The sequence below is a fragment of the Perca fluviatilis genome, chromosome 4, assembly GCF_010015445.1.
Source record: "Perca fluviatilis chromosome 4, GENO_Pfluv_1.0, whole genome shotgun sequence".
In the NCBI taxonomy this organism is placed as follows: domain Eukaryota; kingdom Metazoa; phylum Chordata; class Actinopteri; order Perciformes; family Percidae; genus Perca; species Perca fluviatilis.
Window position 1 is genome coordinate 235,791 of NC_053115.1, and position 19,449 is coordinate 255,239.

The 19,449-nt window shown below is 41.5% G+C and overlaps 1 protein-coding gene across 1 annotated transcript in view; it reads left to right on the top strand.

Moving 5' to 3' along the window:
- The first annotated feature begins 7,652 nt into the window (after positions 1-7,652).
- The window catches only part of dennd6aa (DENN/MADD domain containing 6Aa), a 37,532-nt gene continuing 25,735 nt past the window's right edge, over positions 7,653-19,449 (top strand). Inside the window, 4 exon segments of the mRNA XM_039798762.1 lie at positions 7,653-8,111; positions 13,877-13,915; positions 15,989-16,031; positions 18,825-18,937. Of these exon segments, the coding sequence (XP_039654696.1) occupies positions 7,881-8,111; positions 13,877-13,915; positions 15,989-16,031; positions 18,825-18,937 (426 nt within the window). The 5' untranslated portion in view covers positions 7,653-7,880.

A 19,449-nucleotide genomic window follows, 5' to 3' on the forward strand; every position in this document is an offset into this window, starting at 1 on the left:
TAATACTGTATCTGAAGTCTCTTTTATATAGACCTTAGTGGTCCCCTAATACTGTATCTGAAGTCTCTTTTATATAGACCTTAGTGGTCCCCTAATACTGTATCTGAAGTCTCTTTGGTCTTGACCAACTGCCACTTTGCTCGTTTGAAAGCCATGATGTCTCTCTCTCTCTCATGGGGGGGCCAAATTCTCTGGGCGGGCAAAGCAGAGAAAGGGGAGGTAACCTTTCCCCTTATGACCTCATAAGGAGAAGATTCCTGATTGGTCCATCTGATCTTTCATTTTCTCAAAGGCAGAGCAGGATACCCAGGGCTCGGTTTACACCTATCACCATTTCTAGCCACTGGGGGACCATAGGCAGGCTGGGGGAACTCATATTAATGTTAAAAAACCTCATAAAGTGACATTTTCATAAAGTTACATTGTATGTTCATGTCATTTTCTGTTGTTATACATGTATGCTTTGTTTCCTTACTTGTGTGTTTATGTAATTTGTGGTAATGTTTTCATATATGTCCTTTGGTGCTATTCATCTTATGTATGTCTGTATGTATGTCTATGTCCTCTTTCTTATATGAGCTATCCAGGAATGAAAAAAGAATCTCAGCTCTGGCTGACAATGAAAGTTGTATCATATTAAACGTTTTTCACAAAATGGAGTTTTAAAGATTATTTTTTGGGACATTTTCAGCCTTTATTTTGATAGGACAGCAGAAGACATTAAAGGGGAGAGAGGGGGGGAACGACACGCAGCAAAGGACCGCAGGTCAGAGTCGGACCCAGGAATGCTGCGTGGAGGAGTGAACTTCTATATATGGGCGCCCACCCAACTGAGCTATCCTATTCAGATACAGTATTACTAAGGTCTATATAAAAGATACTTCAGATACAGTATTAGGGGACCACTAAGGTCTATATAAAAGAGACTTCAGATACAGTATTAGTGGATCACTAAGGTCTATATAAAAGAGACTTCAGATACAGTATTAGGGGACCACTAAGGTCTATATAAAAGATACTTCAGATACAGTATTAGGGGACCACTAAAGTCTATATAAAAGAGACTTCAGATACAGTATTAGGGGACCACTAAGGTCTATATAAAAGAGACTTCAGATACAGTATTAGGGGACCACTAAGGTCTATATAAAAGAGACTTCAGATACAGTATTAGGGGACCACTAAGGTCTATATAAAAGCATCCAAAGAGCACCATGTCATGGGACCTTTAAGTTTGCCATCACAACAAAGACAACTGAAGAAGAGAGAGAAAGAGCTCAATGAAGCAGCTGTTGCCTTTTGTCCAGATTAGATCAATAGCCCCCTCCCTGGGCCTGAGGGTTGACGCAGGCTTCACTTCGGGATCAAACTATCAGTCTGTTCCAAATATACCAGCTTGAAGGACGTAACAAGGACTGATCGCCACATGTCTGCTCAGACCTTCTGCACTATCCAGCTAAAGACACGTGGCCTGCACCACTAGTTTGATCTGCTGCCTGCTCACCTCTGCTCTGAACTCCTTTTGGGACTCATCGCTGCCTGCCTGCTCTCTCTGGACCTCAGTATCAGCCTTGAATCATCCAGCTTCAGCCCAGTACTCTGCTGCTCATTCAACCTCGGCCTTGAGTATTGACTTTTAAATAAAAGCATGGGCGTAATTTATAGTGGGTATAATCAAAACTGGCCAGTGCAACCCACCCCAAAAACCTATTATAATTTCCTTTAAATAAATAAAGACATTTGCACCATAAATTGATGCAGAAAAATTCACCAGAATGTAGAAAATATTCAATTTTGGAGATCTCAACCCCCCCTCAGTGTTGAACCCAAAGTTACTCTAATCCTGTCTCTATGAGTCTCGTGTTTATTTTCTGTGTTTTTGTTGATTTTAAGATTATTTTTGGGGCATTTTTGGCCTTTAATTGATAGGACAGTTGTACGTAGACAGGAAAAGGGGGAAAGAGAGAGGGGTGGAAAGACACGCAGCAAAGGGCTCCAGGTCAGAATCGAACTTAGGGCAGCTGTGGTAAGGACTGAGCCTTGGTACATGGGGCGCACGCTCTACCAGGTGAGCTACCAGGGCGCTCCGGTCTCTGTGTTTTTGGTCAGACAACTGCAGCCTAACAATAACTCAGAGCAGAGGTGTCAAACTCATTTTCACTAAGGGCCACACTGGCCAGACATGTACATTTTACTGACATGCTTTTATTTAATCGAACAAGATCAAACATCTGTATTATTGCATGTCTCATTTAGTCTTCTCACTTACAGCTTGGTCGACATAAAGCCCCAAAAAATGTAACTTAGCCATCAAAGAAAAAAGCGGCACAAAAATATCGGAAAAAAACTGTCCAAAAATGAGACAAAAACGTCTGAAAAAGTGGCAAAAATGCTGACAAAAAGCACCAAAAGCGTTGGCAAAAGTGACAAAAACTTCAGATAAAGGTTCTCCTTGTGTCAGGATCACAAGTGTTACTACACTCATCCTGGTCCTGGTCTTGATCACGTCAGGGTCATGGTACAGATCCTGGTCCTCATCCCTGCAGTCATGCCCAGCCCTCCTGCAGAGCAAGCAGGGGACCAGCTGTCACTGGTGCGCTAACAGTCGGACTATTATTTAAGATTTAACAGCATCTTACTGGCTTTAGCTTCTTAGCCCTGTTTGACATCGATGCACCAGTTAGGCAGAGCCTGCGTGTTGGTAAAAAGCACATTTCTAAAAGATTAATTCCATCAAAACGTTTTGTTTTTTTATACATTTTTATAAATGCTGTGGTCTGTTTATGTTATGTTTGCTCATCTCACCATTGCTATTGAATTGTCTAATTCAGTTCCATGTGAAGCACTTTGTAGCATTGCTTTTGAGTGTATTATTCATAGAAATAGATTAGATTAGATTCAACTTTATTGTCATTGTGCAGAGTACAAGTACAAAGACAACGAAATGCAGGTTGCATCCAACCGGAAGTGCAAAAAAGCGCAATGTGATACACAAGTATAGACAGGACAAGTGGTGCATAGGCAGGACAAGAGATATATTACAGTGTTATAAGAGCAGAATAACTATGGCTATGTAATATGAACAATGTATGAACAACATGTACAGATATGTGTATTGTAGTAGCTGTGACATTATACTAGTAGTAAGAATAATATAGATATATGCAGTGTATTAGCAGAATATATAATAAGAAAAACTGAATAAACATGGATATTCTGCATGAGCCATATAGACAGATACTGCATGTGCAGTATTTACAGCTATGTGCAGTGTGGTAACATTATTACAATAAATGTAAAGGTCTTATATAGCACTTTTCTAGTCTTAACGACTACTTAAAGTGCTTTTACATAGTACAGGAACCATTCACCATTCACACACTGCAGCTGAGGCTGCAGATAAACATTCACACACATTTAAACTCTGACGGAGCAGCATTGGGGGAAACTTTGGGGTCAGCATCTTGCCCAAGGACACTCCGACATGGGCAGGGCCAGGGATCTAACCACCAACCTTCCTATTGGAAGGCGACCTGACTCTACCACTGAGCCACTGCCGCCCCAATAGCAATTATTACTATTATTAGTAAAGCAGTAAGGATATTTTGCATTTTAAAGTTCTAATGATGCAATGGGCAGTTGTGTTATATTGAATATTCCATTGACTCATCACTCTTGACATCTCTCCATTAGTGTCTGTAGGTCCTGGGAATGTGTGTGTGTGTGTGTGTGTGTGTGTGTGTGTGTGTGTGTGTGTGTGTGTGTGTGTGTGTGTGTGTAGTTCAGGCCTGTGTGTAATGTTGCAGGATCAATCTGAATCTTAATCTTATATGGGCCTTGATGTGGGATTGTTTTCTCATATATATTTATTGTTGAATTTTGTACTAATTAATTCATTTGCTTATCTATTATAGGCTATATATATATTTATTTTTTTATTTGACGTATTTGTTCAATATGTATTCATATAATGCATACATTCTGATATGTGTACTGTATGTTGAAGTTTATTTTATCATTTCAACCATGAATAAATCAAGTTTTTCTTCAGACCAGGGTATAAAAACCAACAAAACATCAAAAATCATACAGCACATGTGGCCGGGTTGGCTCAGCGGGTAGAGCAGGCGCACATTTACATAGAGGTGTATACCTCGATGCAGAGGTCCCTGGTTCGAGTCTGACCTGTGGTGATTTCCTGCATGTCTTCCCCCTCTATCTCACCTAGCTGTCCTGTCCATTAAAAGGTGGAAAAACCCAAAAAATGATCTAATATATATATGACATATAGAAAATACCAATTAGTTTCACCCGCTTTTGGTACTAGTTATTGTATTTACTATTAGTAATACAGTAGCCTATTAGTCATTTAGCAAAAATCTGTTACATTTATGTAAATTAATCTGATTGATTTGCATACTCAGATAATCGGTAGATTTGTGTGTCACAACTTGGGTCAACAGGGTGTGTACCCCTTCCTTCTGTGAGCACCCCCACCCTGTTTCATCCATCTGTTTGCTCCATAATGGAGCTATTAAAGGATTAAGATAAAGCTGATTTACTGCCTTGCTCCTGACTCAGATTGAGCCCTGTAATTAAACAAGTAATTCATTCGATGATGTGAGTTAAGGTCCAGACACACCAACCAGACGGCCGACCTTCTGCAGTAGAGCCAGTCGGACCGATCAGTCTCCCCGAGTTGGCCCAAAAAGTTCCTCAGAACGCACCGAAGAGACGAGACGTAATAAGTCTCCATAACAGCAGGCGGCGCTTTTCTGTATTGTCGCCCCAAAAAATTAAAACTGGCAGCTGATTGGACGAATATTGTACTACAATAGTTCACCGAAATGTGTTTCTGAAACCATTTGAAGAGAGAAATAGGCCATGCAGTGTCTGAATCTGTCTTCATTTCAGATTAAGGTCAGTTTAAAAGATGTTCATCAGATTTTGAGAGACTCACACGCTCATCCTGCTCGCCATTTCCAGGTTAGCGCTCCACCAATCAGATTGGTCATTGAGTCAGACTGCCCACTGGCCGATTCAACAAGTCAAATCGGCCCAAATTAAAGCCGACGGCTCCTCTAACGGACGACGGCACAAACATACCGAACAGACTCGAGCCAGACTGTCCCACGGCCGATAATCCTGCTGGTGTGTCAGCGCCTTTACGCTCAGTGTTGAGGATGTGAACAGGACGTAGCATGACGTAGCATGACGCAGCAGAACGTAGCAGGACGTAGCATGACGTAGCATGACGTAGCATGACGCAGCAGAACGTAGCAGGATGTAGCAGGACGTAGCAGGATGTAGCAGGATGTAGCATGACATAGCAGGATGTAGCAGGACGCAGCAGAACGTAGCAGGATGTAGCAGGACGTAGCAGGATGTAGCAGGACGCAGCAGGACGTAGCAGGACGTAGCAGGACGTAGCAGGACGCAGCAGAACGTAGCAGGATGTAGCATGATGTAGCATGACATAGCAGGACGCAGCAGGACGCAGCAGAACGTAGCAGGACGTAGCAGGATGTAGCATGACATAGCAGGACGCAGCAGGATGTAGCAGGATGTAGCAGGATGCAGCAGAACGTAGCAGGATGCAGCAGGACGCAGCAGGACGTAGCAGGACGTAGCAGAGCACTGCAGGACGTAGCATGACATAGCAGGACGCAGCAGGACGCAGCAGGACGTAGCAGAGCACTGCAGGACGTAGCAGGACGCAGCAGGATGTAGCAGGACGTAGCAGAGCACTGCAGGACGTAGCATGACATAGCAGGACGCAGCAGGACGCAGCAGGATGTAGCAGGACGTAGCAGGACGTAGCAGGATGTAGCAGGACGCAGCAGAACGTAGCAGGACGCAGCAGAACGTAGCAGGATGTAGCATGATGTAGCATGACATAGCAGGACGCAGCAGGACGCAGCAGAACGTAGCAGGACGTAGCAGGACGTAGCAGGACGCAGCAGGACGTAGCAGAGCACTGCAGGACGTAGCATGACGCAGCAGGATGCAGCAGGACGTAGCAGAACGTAGCAGGATGTAGCAGGATGCAGCAGAACGTAGCAGAACGTAGCAGGATGTAGCAGGACGTAGCAGGACGTAGCAGGATGTAGCAGGACGTAGCAGGACGTAGCAGGATGTAGCAGGACGCAGCAGGATGTAGCAGGACGTAGCCTTATATACTGTCTATGGACGTAGCAGGACGCAGCAGAACGTAGCAGGACGCAGCAGAACGTAGCAGGATGTAGCAGGATGTAGCAGGATGTAGCAGGACGTAGCAGGACGTAGCAGGATGTAGCAGGACGTAGCAGGATGTAGCAGGACGTAGCAGGACGTAGCAGGATGTAGCAGGACGCAGCAGGATGTAGCAGGACGTAGCCTTATATACTGTCTATGGACGTAGCATGGGCTTGAGCCCCCCTAAAAAGGGTCTAAAATCGTCCAACACCACACAAAGAAAAGAAGTGCAGAACATTTGTGGGAAAAACAATTTCTTATGAATTCTAGTTTCTACTTTTTCATCTAATGTTGGACAAAAAGTCCAATCACAGTATTAGTTTTTTTTCCAGTGCTTTGAACTGAATCTCAAGCTCTTCCTCAGCGGATGGCTTTAAATCCATCGGTACGTGGTTGGTCGGTAACACTTTCAGTACGATAAGCAAGTAAAAGTTTAGGTAATTTCGATTGCTACTAGCGTCGATAATTTTTTTGACTTGAATTTCATTATTTATGAATAACAATTTGATTTACTAGCTCAACGTTTGAACTTAAAAAGACCAAACTTTTATGTCATAATTAAAAACAAATCTCATAAGTTTGCCTTATTTCATGTTGACTTAAAAAAGTAAAAAATCTGACTTATTATCTCATAAATATTTGACTTGTCTCATTATTCGCTTATATATGTTGATATATTCTGTTAGCCTATAGTTAGCCTATATCATACAATATTTATATTATACTATACTACATTTTACTGGTTTTATACCCATTCTATAGTGTTTTAATATTTGATACTATATTCTATCCTCTGAGGATCAATACAAGTTAATTTTATCTTATTATGATTTAGAAAGTCAAAAGTTTGAATTATTATCTCGCAAATTTGACTGTAAAAGTAAAACATTTGGTTTAAAGCATCATAATTTATTGGCCGGGTTGGTTCAGTGGGTAGAGCAGACGCACATATATACTGACAGGCTTATGCCTCGACGCAGAGGTCAAGGGTTTGAATCTGCCCTGTGACGATTTCCTGCATGTCTTCCCCATGGATTTATTTTTATTTATTTTTTTATTGACAAAAAAGCACCAACGTACAAAAAATGATGCCTGTTATTCCGAGGTGGCCTGAACGCAGCATTACAACTTTCAGACAGGTTGCTCACGTCACATTTACGTTGTCTCTGTCAGTTGGAGGCTGCTCAGTAAAGCAAGAGATCACCGGAAAAGTGCTTCTAATATCCTTCACTGGTCTCCATCCAGAGAAACGGGCTCTATTGGTCCATTATTTATATATATATATGTATGTCAATGGCTTACCCCCTTGCTCTCACCTAGCTGTCCTGTTAAATTAAAGGCGGAAAAAGAAACATTCTTCACAGGCTGTGGTTGACTTGAATGCTTGAATACAACAACTCAGTGCTAGGGACGACCGTACGTGATGACGTGGCACATTTCATCACCACGTCGCACGTACGCTCCTGCTTCTATGCTAAGTGCTAGCCTAGCTCAGCAGCTACTTTCTGCAGCTCTGCTCGCCTGCTGTTGTTGTCACCCGAGGGGACACTAACTAACTAACTAACTAACTAGATATACAAGTCAACTTATTTAGAAAACCGTGAACTTTTAGCGGAGCATCTGAGTGTCCGAATCGGGCCGTCGCCATGGCTCTGCAAGGCCCGGAGGAGCTGGGGGAGCAGGTCGAAGAGTCCGAGGACCTGGACGACCAGGACGCTAGTAGCATCTCCCCGGCCGAGGAGATAACGCTGCCTCCCGGGCCTGGAGGCGACGAGGACCCGGAGGAGGCTCTCCTGCTGCCCTGGGACCGCTTCTCCACCTGGCTGCACTGCATATGTGTGGTCGGCTTCGACCTGGAGCTGGGACAGGCTGTGGAGGTGAGGGGGGACCGCCGGGGGTCATGTTAAACTACAGTGCACCAACAACAGAAAAAGAGCCTAAGTTAGCCAGTTATTAAAGGCTCAGACTAATTGCTGGACTGGAGCACAAAAACCTCTTCATGCAACTGTTTGTTTGGTTCTCTGTTAGGGCTGTGCAATTAATCTAAATGTAATCGTGATTATGATTTAGGCTCCCAATGATCACAAAAACAGAATAATCGAGAAAAACTATTAATTTAGCTCATTACGTTTTGCAAGTAAACTCTTGAATGAATGAACAAATTAAGTTTAAATAGGAAAAGTAGTACGGCACATACGGCAAAGTTCACAGTTGTATGTTGTTGTTTTTTTTACTGTTGATTTATTTAACTTTTTCCACTGTTTTTTAAGTTCAATAATTGCAACATGTTTCTAGAAGTCAACGAGTAATCGAGTTAAATTATCGTGAAATTATATTTTTTTCCATAATCGAGCAGCCCTATTCTCTGTTTAGTTTTCTATGGTCTAACAGTGCTGACATGTGTACACACAGTAACGTTACCCGATATAGTTTATCTTAGCCAAGGTGAAGTGTGTGTGTGTGTGTGTGTGTGTGTGTGTGTGTGTGTGTGTGTGTGTGTGTGTGTGTGTGTGTGTGTGTGTGATTAGTCTGTTCCAGCAGCCACAGCATTGCTCAGCTACTATCTCACATGGAGGCTTTTTTGTTCAAAGTCTTCCTCCAACAGAAACGCACATTGCACTTTTTTCAAGCCTTAAACTTAGGGGACTTGAGCAAGGCATCTCTGGCATGGAGGGTTTGAATCCAACACCACAAATACCTGTTGTTCTCACAGGTATTTGGGATGCAGTGCAATATGCTATACACAATACACTGCTTAATAAGGTTACTGTATATACATGTGATTTGGGTTCAGACTCAGACTTCAAGTATTTCTGTTTCACTTTCTCTAATGAACTGAACACAGACTGCACAACTTTCTTTTTTAAGATGATTTTTTTTGGGCTTTTCCGCCTTCAATGGACAGGACAGCTAGGTGAGAGGGGGGGGGAGACATGCAGGAAATCATCACAGGTCGGACTCGAACCCTAGACCTCTGCGTCGAGGTATAAACCTCTAGGGGTGGGAAAAATAATCGCTTCTTCGATGCATTGTGATTTGCTCTAGAACGATTCAATGCTAGATTCAGATAAGTTAATAATTGAAACAAAATGAGAAGAACGAAAACAGAGTGAATGGCATGAATATTTCACTTTATGAGGTTTTTTTAACATTAATATGAGTTCCCCCAGCCTGCCTATGGCCCCCCAGTGGCTAGAAATGGTGATAGGTGTAAACCGAGCCCTGGGTATCCAGTATTAGGGGACCACTAAGGTCTATATAAAAGAGACTTCAGATACAGTATTAGGGGACCACTAAGGTCTATATAAAGAGACTTCAGATACAGTATTAGGGGACCACTAAGGTCTATATAAAAGAGACCTCAGATACAGTATTAGGGGACCACTAAGGCCTATATAAAAGAGACTTCAGATACAGTATTAGGGGACCACTAAGGTCTATATAAAAGAGACTTCAGATACAGTATTAGGGGACCACTAAGGCCTATATAAAAGAGACTTCAGATACAGTATTAGGGGACCACTAAGGCCTATATAAAAGAGACTTCAGATACAGTATTAGGGGACCACTAAGGTCTATATAAAAGAGACTTCAGATACAGTATTAGGGACCACTAAGGCCTATATAAAAGAGACTTCAGATACAGTATTAGGGGACCACTAAGGTCTATATAAAAGAGACTTCAGATACAGTATATGGGACCACTAAGGCCTATATAAAAGAGACTTCAGATACAGTATTAGGGGACCACTAAGGTCTATATAAAAGAGACTTCAGATACAGTATTAGGGACCACTAAGGCCTATATAAAAGAGACTTCAGATACAGTATTAGGGGACCACTAAGGCCTATATAAAAGAGACTTCAGATACAGTATTAGGGGACCACTAAGGTCTATATAAAAGAGACTTCAGATACAGTATTAGGGGACCACTAAGGCCTATATAAAAGCATCCAAAGAGCACCATGTCATGGGACCTTTAAACATGACTGAGCCTCTGGAATGGAAGATTACTGGGAGAGAAGGTGACTTTCACAAGCATGGTTAAGGCTTAAGCATGGAATGACTACACAACAAAAACCTCAGTAGACAAAATATTTCATTAAAACTTGTGTGTGACACATATATGTCAAAATCTAAGCTTTGTCTAGGAAGTGATTTAGCAAACTCTGAGTAGCAAACTCAGATATATATATGTATATTTTTCTTTTTTAAATCGCGCATGTCCCACAGTCCCGGCTTAAGCAAAAAGGTGACCGAGCCTTTTCTGACATCAGAGGTGCTCCTTCTATTGTGATATTCAAAGTCAGGCTCAAAACTCACCTTTCTACATCGGCCTTCCCGGCATTTTAATTGTCTAATCCTGCTAGGTTTGTAATTAAGTGTTTGCGTGCCGTGGCGTGCGTGCCGTCCGTGCTGTGGCGTCCGTGCCGTCCATGCCGTCCATGCCGTGGCGTGCGTGCCGTGGCGACCGTGTGCGTGCTGTGGCGCCCGTGCTGTGGCGCCCGTGTGCGTGCTGTGGCGTCCGTGCCGTGGCGACCGTGTGCGTGCTGTGGCGTCCGTGCTGTGGCGTCCGTGTGTGCGGTGGCGTCGGTATGCGTGCTGTGGCGTCCGTGCCGTGGCGGCCGTGTGCGTGCCGTGGCCGTCGTGTCCGGTGCTGTGGCGTCCGTGCTGTGGCGTCCGTGCTGTGGCGTCCGTGCTGTGGCGTCCGTGTGCGTGCTGTGGCGTCCGTGTGCGTGCTGTGGCGTCCGTGTGCGTGCTGTGGCGTCCGTGTCCGTGCTGTGGCGTCCGTGCTGTGGCGTCCGTGCTGTGGCGTCCGTGCTGTGGCGTCCGTGCGTGCTGTGGCGTCCGTGCTGTGGCGTCCGTGCTGTGGCGTCCGTGGCGTCCGTGGCGTCCATGCCGTGGCGACCGTGCTGTGGCGACCGTGCTGTGGCGACCGTGCTGTGGCGACCGTGCTGTGGCAACCGTGCCGTGGCGTCCGTGCCGTGGCGTCCGTGCCGTGGCGTGCGTGTGTGCGTGGCGTCCTTGATGAACTGTAACTCTCTAACTTCTGTTATCAGGTAATCGTAGCGTTGACCGGCATGAAACCACCATATGTCAGACTGACCTGCAGCTCGCCGGTCACGGCCGAGCACGAGAAAACCGGTTAATTCCGGTCACCGGCTGCTCTATCGGTGCGTCTCCAGGACTTACTAAATGTACCGAAAAAAATGTATGCATCGATAATCGGTTTAGAATTGAATCGTGAGGCGCCAAGAGATTCCCACCCCTGTAAACCTCTATGTCTATGTGCGCCCGCTCCACCCACCGAGCCAACCCGGGCAACCTGCACAGCTTTATTTACTTTTTTTAATTATTTGTCATTTTGATTTACTGATTGGATGATGTCATTTTGATTTACTGATTGGATGATGTCATTTTGATTTACTGATTGGATGATGTCATTTTGTAAACATCAGTCTGTGCAAAGAATGAACGGGGCAGGCCGGTGATTGTATAAAATGTCAGCGTGAAACATGTTGATCAGAAGTTTTTCAGAGGCTACAGGGTCAACTAGAAAAGCTGCTTGACACAGATATTGAAATTGTTATTAATTTAAATTTTCTGTCAATCTTTAGCATGAACCAAAAGCTAATAAAAGAGAAAAGTAACAAGACTACAAATCTGACCAGACATTTCAACCTTTAATACTTCACAGTTTTTAATACTCTGTTCTTTGGACACATTTCTGTGAGTCAATATCTATCTATGTATCTATCTATCTATCTATCTATCTATCTATCTATCTATCTATCTATCTATACATCTATCTATCTATCTATACATCTATCTATCTATACATCTATCTATCTATCTATACATCTATACATACATCTATACATCTATCTATACATCTATCTATCTATACATCTATCTATCTATACATCTATCTATCTATCTATCTATCTATACATCTCTATCTATCTATACATCTATCTATCTATCTATACATCTATACATCTATCTATCTATCTATCTATCTATCTATACATCTATCTATCTATACATCTAACTATCTATCTATCTATACATCTATCTATCTATCTATACATCTATACATCTATCTATCTATACATCTATCTATCTATCTATACATCTATCTATCTATCTATACATCTATCTATCTATAACATCTATCTATCTATCTATACATCTATCTATCTATCTATCTATACATCTATACATCTATCTATCTACATCTATCTATCTATCTATACATCTATCTATCTATCTATCTATCTATCTATACATCTATCTATCTATCTATCTTACTTACTCATCTCTAACATCTTTTCTATCTATCTTACTTCTTCTATTATACTCTTCTATCTATCTCTATATTATTATCTTACTATACTCTATTTATATCTATTTCTATCTATCTATACTCTTTTCTATCTACATCTAACTATTCTTTATAATCTATACATATCTATTATCATCTATACTCTATTATATCATAATTATACATCTATATTATCTATACATCTATCTATCTATCTATATACATCTATACATTATTTCTATAATTATAATTATTATTTATACTATACATTATTAACTTATTAAAAATTATTATACTTTTATTATCATACATCTATCTATTATTATACTTATTATTTCTTATATCTTCTTTATTATATTCTATACTTTCTATATTATACTCTATTCTATTATCTATACATCTATACATCTTTATTATACATTCTTACTCTATACTTAACTTATCTATCTATAATCTATACATCTATCTATCTATACATCTATCTATCTATCTATCTATACATCTATACTATCTATCTATCTACACTATCATCTATCTATCTATCTATACATCTATACATCTATCTATCTATACATCTATACATCTATCTATACATCTATCTATCTATACATCTATCTATCTATCTATACATCTATCTATCTATACATCTATACATCTATCTATCTATACATCTATACATCTATCTATCTATCTATACATCTATCTATCTATACATCTATCTATCTATACATCTATACATCTATCTATCTATACATCTATCTATCTATCTATACATCTATACATCTATCTATACATCTATCTATCTATACATCTATACATCTATCTATCTATACATCTATCTATCTATCATTACTCTGTTAGAAATCACTACACACAGGCCTGAAATGCACGCAGAGACACACACAGACTCGCACAGACAAACACACACATGCAGACACACAAACACATACACACACACACGCTCAAGACCTATCCTATTATTCATGCACAAATGGAGAGCTGTCAGAGTGAGTGGGCTGCCAGTGCTGGATCAGCGCCCTGAGTGCTTGCTCAAGAGCTCCACGGCAGTGCCCAGACAGACAGGCTAAATAGTGTAATATGGTGACAGCTAACTCTAACAAAATCAAGTGCAGCAATATGGCAGATAGCAGTTACAGTAAGTAATTTACCCAGTGCCATTAGAGAGACAAACGCATGTTATGAACAACCTGTAATGAAAATGTGCAGATGTTTACTTTAAGAGAAGCTGAACCCAGCTTTTAGATGTTTGTTGATGAGCTCCTGCTGTGTAGTGACTGTGTTTATGTCTCTTCCAGGTTATTTACCCGCACCACTCCAAACTGTCAGAGAAAGAGGTGAGTCAGACCGACCAGGTGTGATTTTGAATAATTTTTTATCCATCCATCCATCCATCCATCCATCAGTTTGGACACACCTTCTCATTCAATGTGTTTCCTTTTTATTTTCATGACTATTTACATTGTAGATTCTCACTGAAGGCATCAAAACTATGAATGAACACATATGGAATTATGTACTTAACAAAAAAGTGTGAAATAACTGAAAACATGTCTTATATTTTTAATTAGAAGTAGCCACCCTTTGCTTTTTTATTAATAAGGGAAAAACTTCCACTAATGAACCCTGACAAAGCACACCTGTGAAGGTAAAACCATTTCAGGTGACTACCTCATGAAGCTCATTGAGAGAACACCAAGGGTTTGCAGAGTTATCAAAAAAGCAAAGGGTGGCTACTTTGGAAGAATCTAAAATATAAGACATCTTTTCAGTTTTCACACTTTTTTGTTAAGTACATAATTCCATATGTGTTCATTCATAGTTTGGATGCCTTCAGTGAGAATCTACAATGTAAATAGTCATGAAAATAAAGAAACACATTGAATGAGAAGGTGTGTCCAAACTTTTGGCCTGTGCTGTGTGTGTGTGTGTGTGTGTGTGTGTGTGTGTGTATATATATATATATATATATATATATATATATATATATATATATATATATATATATATATATATATATATATATATATATATTTATATATATATATATATATATTATATATTTATTTTCTTCTTCTTCTTGTAAATTAAGTCATCACATGCTGATAAACGACACAAAATCCTAACAGTAGGGTTCCAGACAACGAAATACCTCGCGAATTTCGGCCAGCGAAAGTTTGCCTCGGGGGCGTGGTTGCGAAAATACGTCTTTGTAACTTTCACACAGACGGCAAGGCGGCTTAAACGCGTCTCTAGAAGATCTTCGAAGTTTGGTAGATTATTTGTAATATTTTCTGTGTTTGTTCATCGTAATGATGATCATTGATCTCAGACAGTTTCCTATTTTTTTTAATTTAACCTTTTATTTAACCAGGTAGGTTATTTAACGATGAGATTCTCATTTGCAACGGTGACCTGGCCAAGAATATAGCATAAGCGTGCAGGACTACCTACAGTTTTACATTCAGTACAATACAAGCATACAGAATACAATAGGCTACATGAATATAGATTAAAACATAGATTAAGTCGGCATTACAAAGCCGGGGTAAAGTGGTATCAGTAAGTTGATGGATATGCGAGAGTGATATGGTAATAACACAATATAAATGAACAGACAGTCTATATCACAGGTGTCAAACTCGAGGCCCGTGGGCCAAAATTTGGCCCCTCGCAGATTTTGATCTGTATATCACTTTAGGTTCACAATACATTTTGGCCCGCCTAGTTTTTTTGTAGCTTTGTCAATGTTTTGTCGGTTTTTCTGAAGTTTTTATCACTTTTTCTGAGGCTTTTGGTGCCTTTTCTGGTGTTTTTTTCCAATGTTCATGTCACTTTTTTCGTCATTTTTCATCGTCGCTTTTTTTCTTTGATGGCTAAATTATTTTTTTGGGGCTTTATGTGGACCAAACTGTCAGTGAGAAGACTATATTCAATTTTATTTATAGTATCAAATCATAACAGAGTTATCTCGAGACACTTTACAGATAGAGTAGGTCTAGACCACACTCTATAAATTCCAAAACCCCAACAATTACAGTAATTCCCTCAAGAGCAAGCATTAGCAGTGACTATATGAGACATGCAATAATCCAGTAAAAGATGATTGACTTTTTCGATGAAATAAAAGCATGTGAATAAACTAAACGTGTCCGGCCCTTGATGTGATTCTTAGTTTCCAGTGTGGCCCTCTGGGAAACTGAGTTTGACACCTCTGGTCTATATAAATGCTGAAATGTAGTAAAGAGTCAATATGCAGTTAGTGCAAATTGTGGTCTAGTTAGTGATGTAGGTCAGTAGATGTGCAAAAAGTGTAACAATCATCCATCTTATCTGTTGTGTGTCACTGAATCAACCTGAGATGACATGATAAAGAGGATTAAAACAAGCAAAATCTTTTTCTCTTTCAGAAAACAAGCATCTGCTACCTTTCCTTTCCTGACTCCAACTCGGGTGAGTTCCTGTTCCACACTTATTTTTTTTTTTACTTTTGTCTCTGAACGCAGCAGAACCAGCAGACCACTGTGGAGACTTTGGCCTAACTTTATGGCGATGTGTCAGATTTAGGGCTGGGTTGTGCTAGAAAAGAACAGTACGTTCCTGCGACAGCTGTTGAGAACAGCCATGCTCGGGAGGTAGGTACATGCTCAGTAGCTAGGTAAGGACTACATGCTCAGTAGCTAGGTAAGGACTACATGCTCAGTAGCTAGGTAAGACTACATGCTCAGTAGCTAGGTAAGGACTACATGCTCAGTAGCTAGGTAAGACTACATGCTCAGTAGCTAGGTAAGACTACATGCTCAGTAGCTAGGTAAGACTACATGCTCAGTAGCTAGGTAAGACTACATGCTCAGTAGCTAGGTAAGACTACATGCTCAGTAGCTAGGTAAGACTACATGCTCAGTAGCTAGGTAAGACTACGTGCTCAGTAGCTAGGTAAGACTACATGCTCAGTAGCTAGGTAAGACTACATGCTCAGTAGCTAGGTAAGACTACATGCTAGTAGCTAGGTAAGACTACATGCTCAGTAGCTAGGTAAGACTACATGCTCAGTAGCTAGGTAAGGACTACATGCTCAGTAGCTAGGTAAGACTACATGCTCAGTAGCTAGGTAAGACTACATGCTCAGTAGCTAGGTAAGGACTACATGCTAAGTAGCTAGGTAAGACTACATGCTCAGTAGCTAGGTAAGGACTACATGCTAAGTAGCTAGGTAAGACTACATGCTCAGTAGCTAGGTAAGGACTACATGCTCAGTAGCTAGGTAAGACTACATGCTCAGTAGCTAGGTAAGGACTACATGCTCAGTAGCTAGGTAAGGACTACATGCTCAGTAGGACACATTCAGAAACCGGATCTCACTCAGAACACCATGGATGGATTGTTTTTCAAAGTCTGTATGTGTGTGGAAGCACCAGAGACTCAAAAGAACACCCCAAATCACCAGAAAAAGTGAATTTTTTTTTTTTCATAATATGTTCACTTTAAAAATCATTAGTTTCCCCTCGGCACAACACACTTTGACACTTTGTCGATGTGATAGTGATGAAACCGTACAAGATCAGTCGCAAAACTTTACAGGTGTGCATCAAAATAAAGGCGGAGTTCGGAAATGGGTGTGGTCCAAGCAAGGGTGCCGGAAAGGGGGGGGGGGGGGGTAAAAAGGTAGGTCAGACAGACAGACAGACAGACAGGGTGGAGGGGTTCAAATGCAGTGACTCACAAAGTCTGACTGAAGTGAATAGAAACACAAATAAAATGAAGAGCGTTTGGAGAATCAGAGCTGTGGTTCAGTGTCACACTGGGTGGTCTCGAACGCACCCCGACTGCATGATGTCATCGAGTCTTGGCTGAGCTCTAGGAAGTGTGTGTGTCTGTGTGTGTGTGTCTGTGCGTGTGTGTGTGTGTGTGTGTGTGTGTGTGTGTCCTATGAAGTAGGTGCTTTAAAGTGTGTGTGTGTCTGTCTGTGCGTGTGTGTCTGTTTGTTTGTGTGTGTGTCCTAGGAAGTAGGTGCTTTAAAGTGTGTGTCTGTGAGTGTGTCTGTGGTTATGTGTGTGTGTGTGTGTGTGTGTGTGTGTGTCTGTCTGTGCGTGTGTGTCTGTGTTTGTGTGTGTGTCCTAGGAAGTAGGTGCTTGTGTGTGTGTGTGTGTGTGTGTCTTGTACTCTAATCTGCTGGAGGATGTGCGGAGGTCATGTGGGGGTCAAAGGCCTGTCGGTGACTCCTCTCCTGCTTCCTCTTCCTGTTTGTCCAAAAATCAAGAGGAAACCAGGAACAGCTGACTGGTGCACATTCACCACTGTTGTAGTTGTGTGTGTGATTGAATGTTTTCCACCTCTCAATGGCCAGTAGACACTAACAAATGCTAAATGTAGTTAAGGTGTAGAGCTCCTGGTTATAGTATATATCTTGGTCACTGGTGTAGTTAAGGTGTAGAGCTCCTGGTTATAGTATATATCTTGGTCACCGGTGTAGTTAAGGTGTAGAGCTCCTGGTTATAGTATATATCTTGGTCACCGGTGTAGTTAAGGTGTAGAGCTCCTGGTTATAGTATATATCTTGGTCACCGGTGTAGTTAAGGTGTAGAGCTCCTGGTTATAGTATATATCTTGGTCACCGGTGTAGTTAAGGTGTAGAGCTCCTGGTTATAGTATATATCTTGGTCACCGGTGTAGTTAAGGTGTAGAGCTCCTGGTTATAGTATATATCTTGGTCACTGGTGTAGTTAAGGTGTAGAGCTCCTGGTTATAGTATATATCTTGGTCACTGGTGTAGTTAAGGTGTAGAGCTCCTGGTTATAGTATATATCTTGGTCACTGGTGTAGTTAAGGTGTAGAGCTCCTGGTGATACTTGGAGCAAAGTCTCATGTTGTGTGGAGCTTTCTTAGTGGTTTAAAAATAGCTATTTTGAGGCTAGCATAGTAGAGCCCCTACTACTCCCATTCAAAAGGCCATTTGACTGAAAAACTAGAATACGGTGAATCTTAAAAGTGGCGCTTCCGTCCTAAATATGCTTTTAAACGAAAGTTTGACTCGGGTACATTCACAAAAAGACCCTATGTTGCATTTTGGCGAGAGTTAGGCTTTAAGCTGAGTCCCAAACAGAGTTCCCTTTTTGGGACATTAAAGTTTATCTTATCTTATCTATTAAAAACATTCTCACTACAGTATGTAAATGATGTGAATGACACACTCTGAACCAGGCGATGTGTTCCCATGGTGACCACATCACTCTGCTGTGTTCCCAGGTTGCCTTGGCGACACCCAATTCTGCTTTCGGTTTCGTCAGGGCTCCAGCAGGAAGTCGTCGCTCGGCTGCTTCCTGGAAACCACCGACCGGGACGCACCACCCTGTCTGAAGGTTAGGAGGCACACACACACACAGATACACACACACACACACACACACACACACACACACACACACACACACACACACACACACACACACACACACACACACACACACATATACACACACACACACACACACACAGATACACACACACACACACACACAAGATACACACACACACACACACACATACACACACACACACACACACACACACACACACACACACACACACACACACATATACACACACACACACACAGATACACATAAGCGCACACACACACACACACACACACACACACACACACACACACACACACACACACACACACACACACACACACACACACACACACACACACACACAAACACACACACACACACACAAAAATAGACACAAATACCACACACAACATCACACACACACACTAACACACACACATACACCAACACACACACATCACACACACATACATCATACCACATACACACACATCACACACACATCAACACAC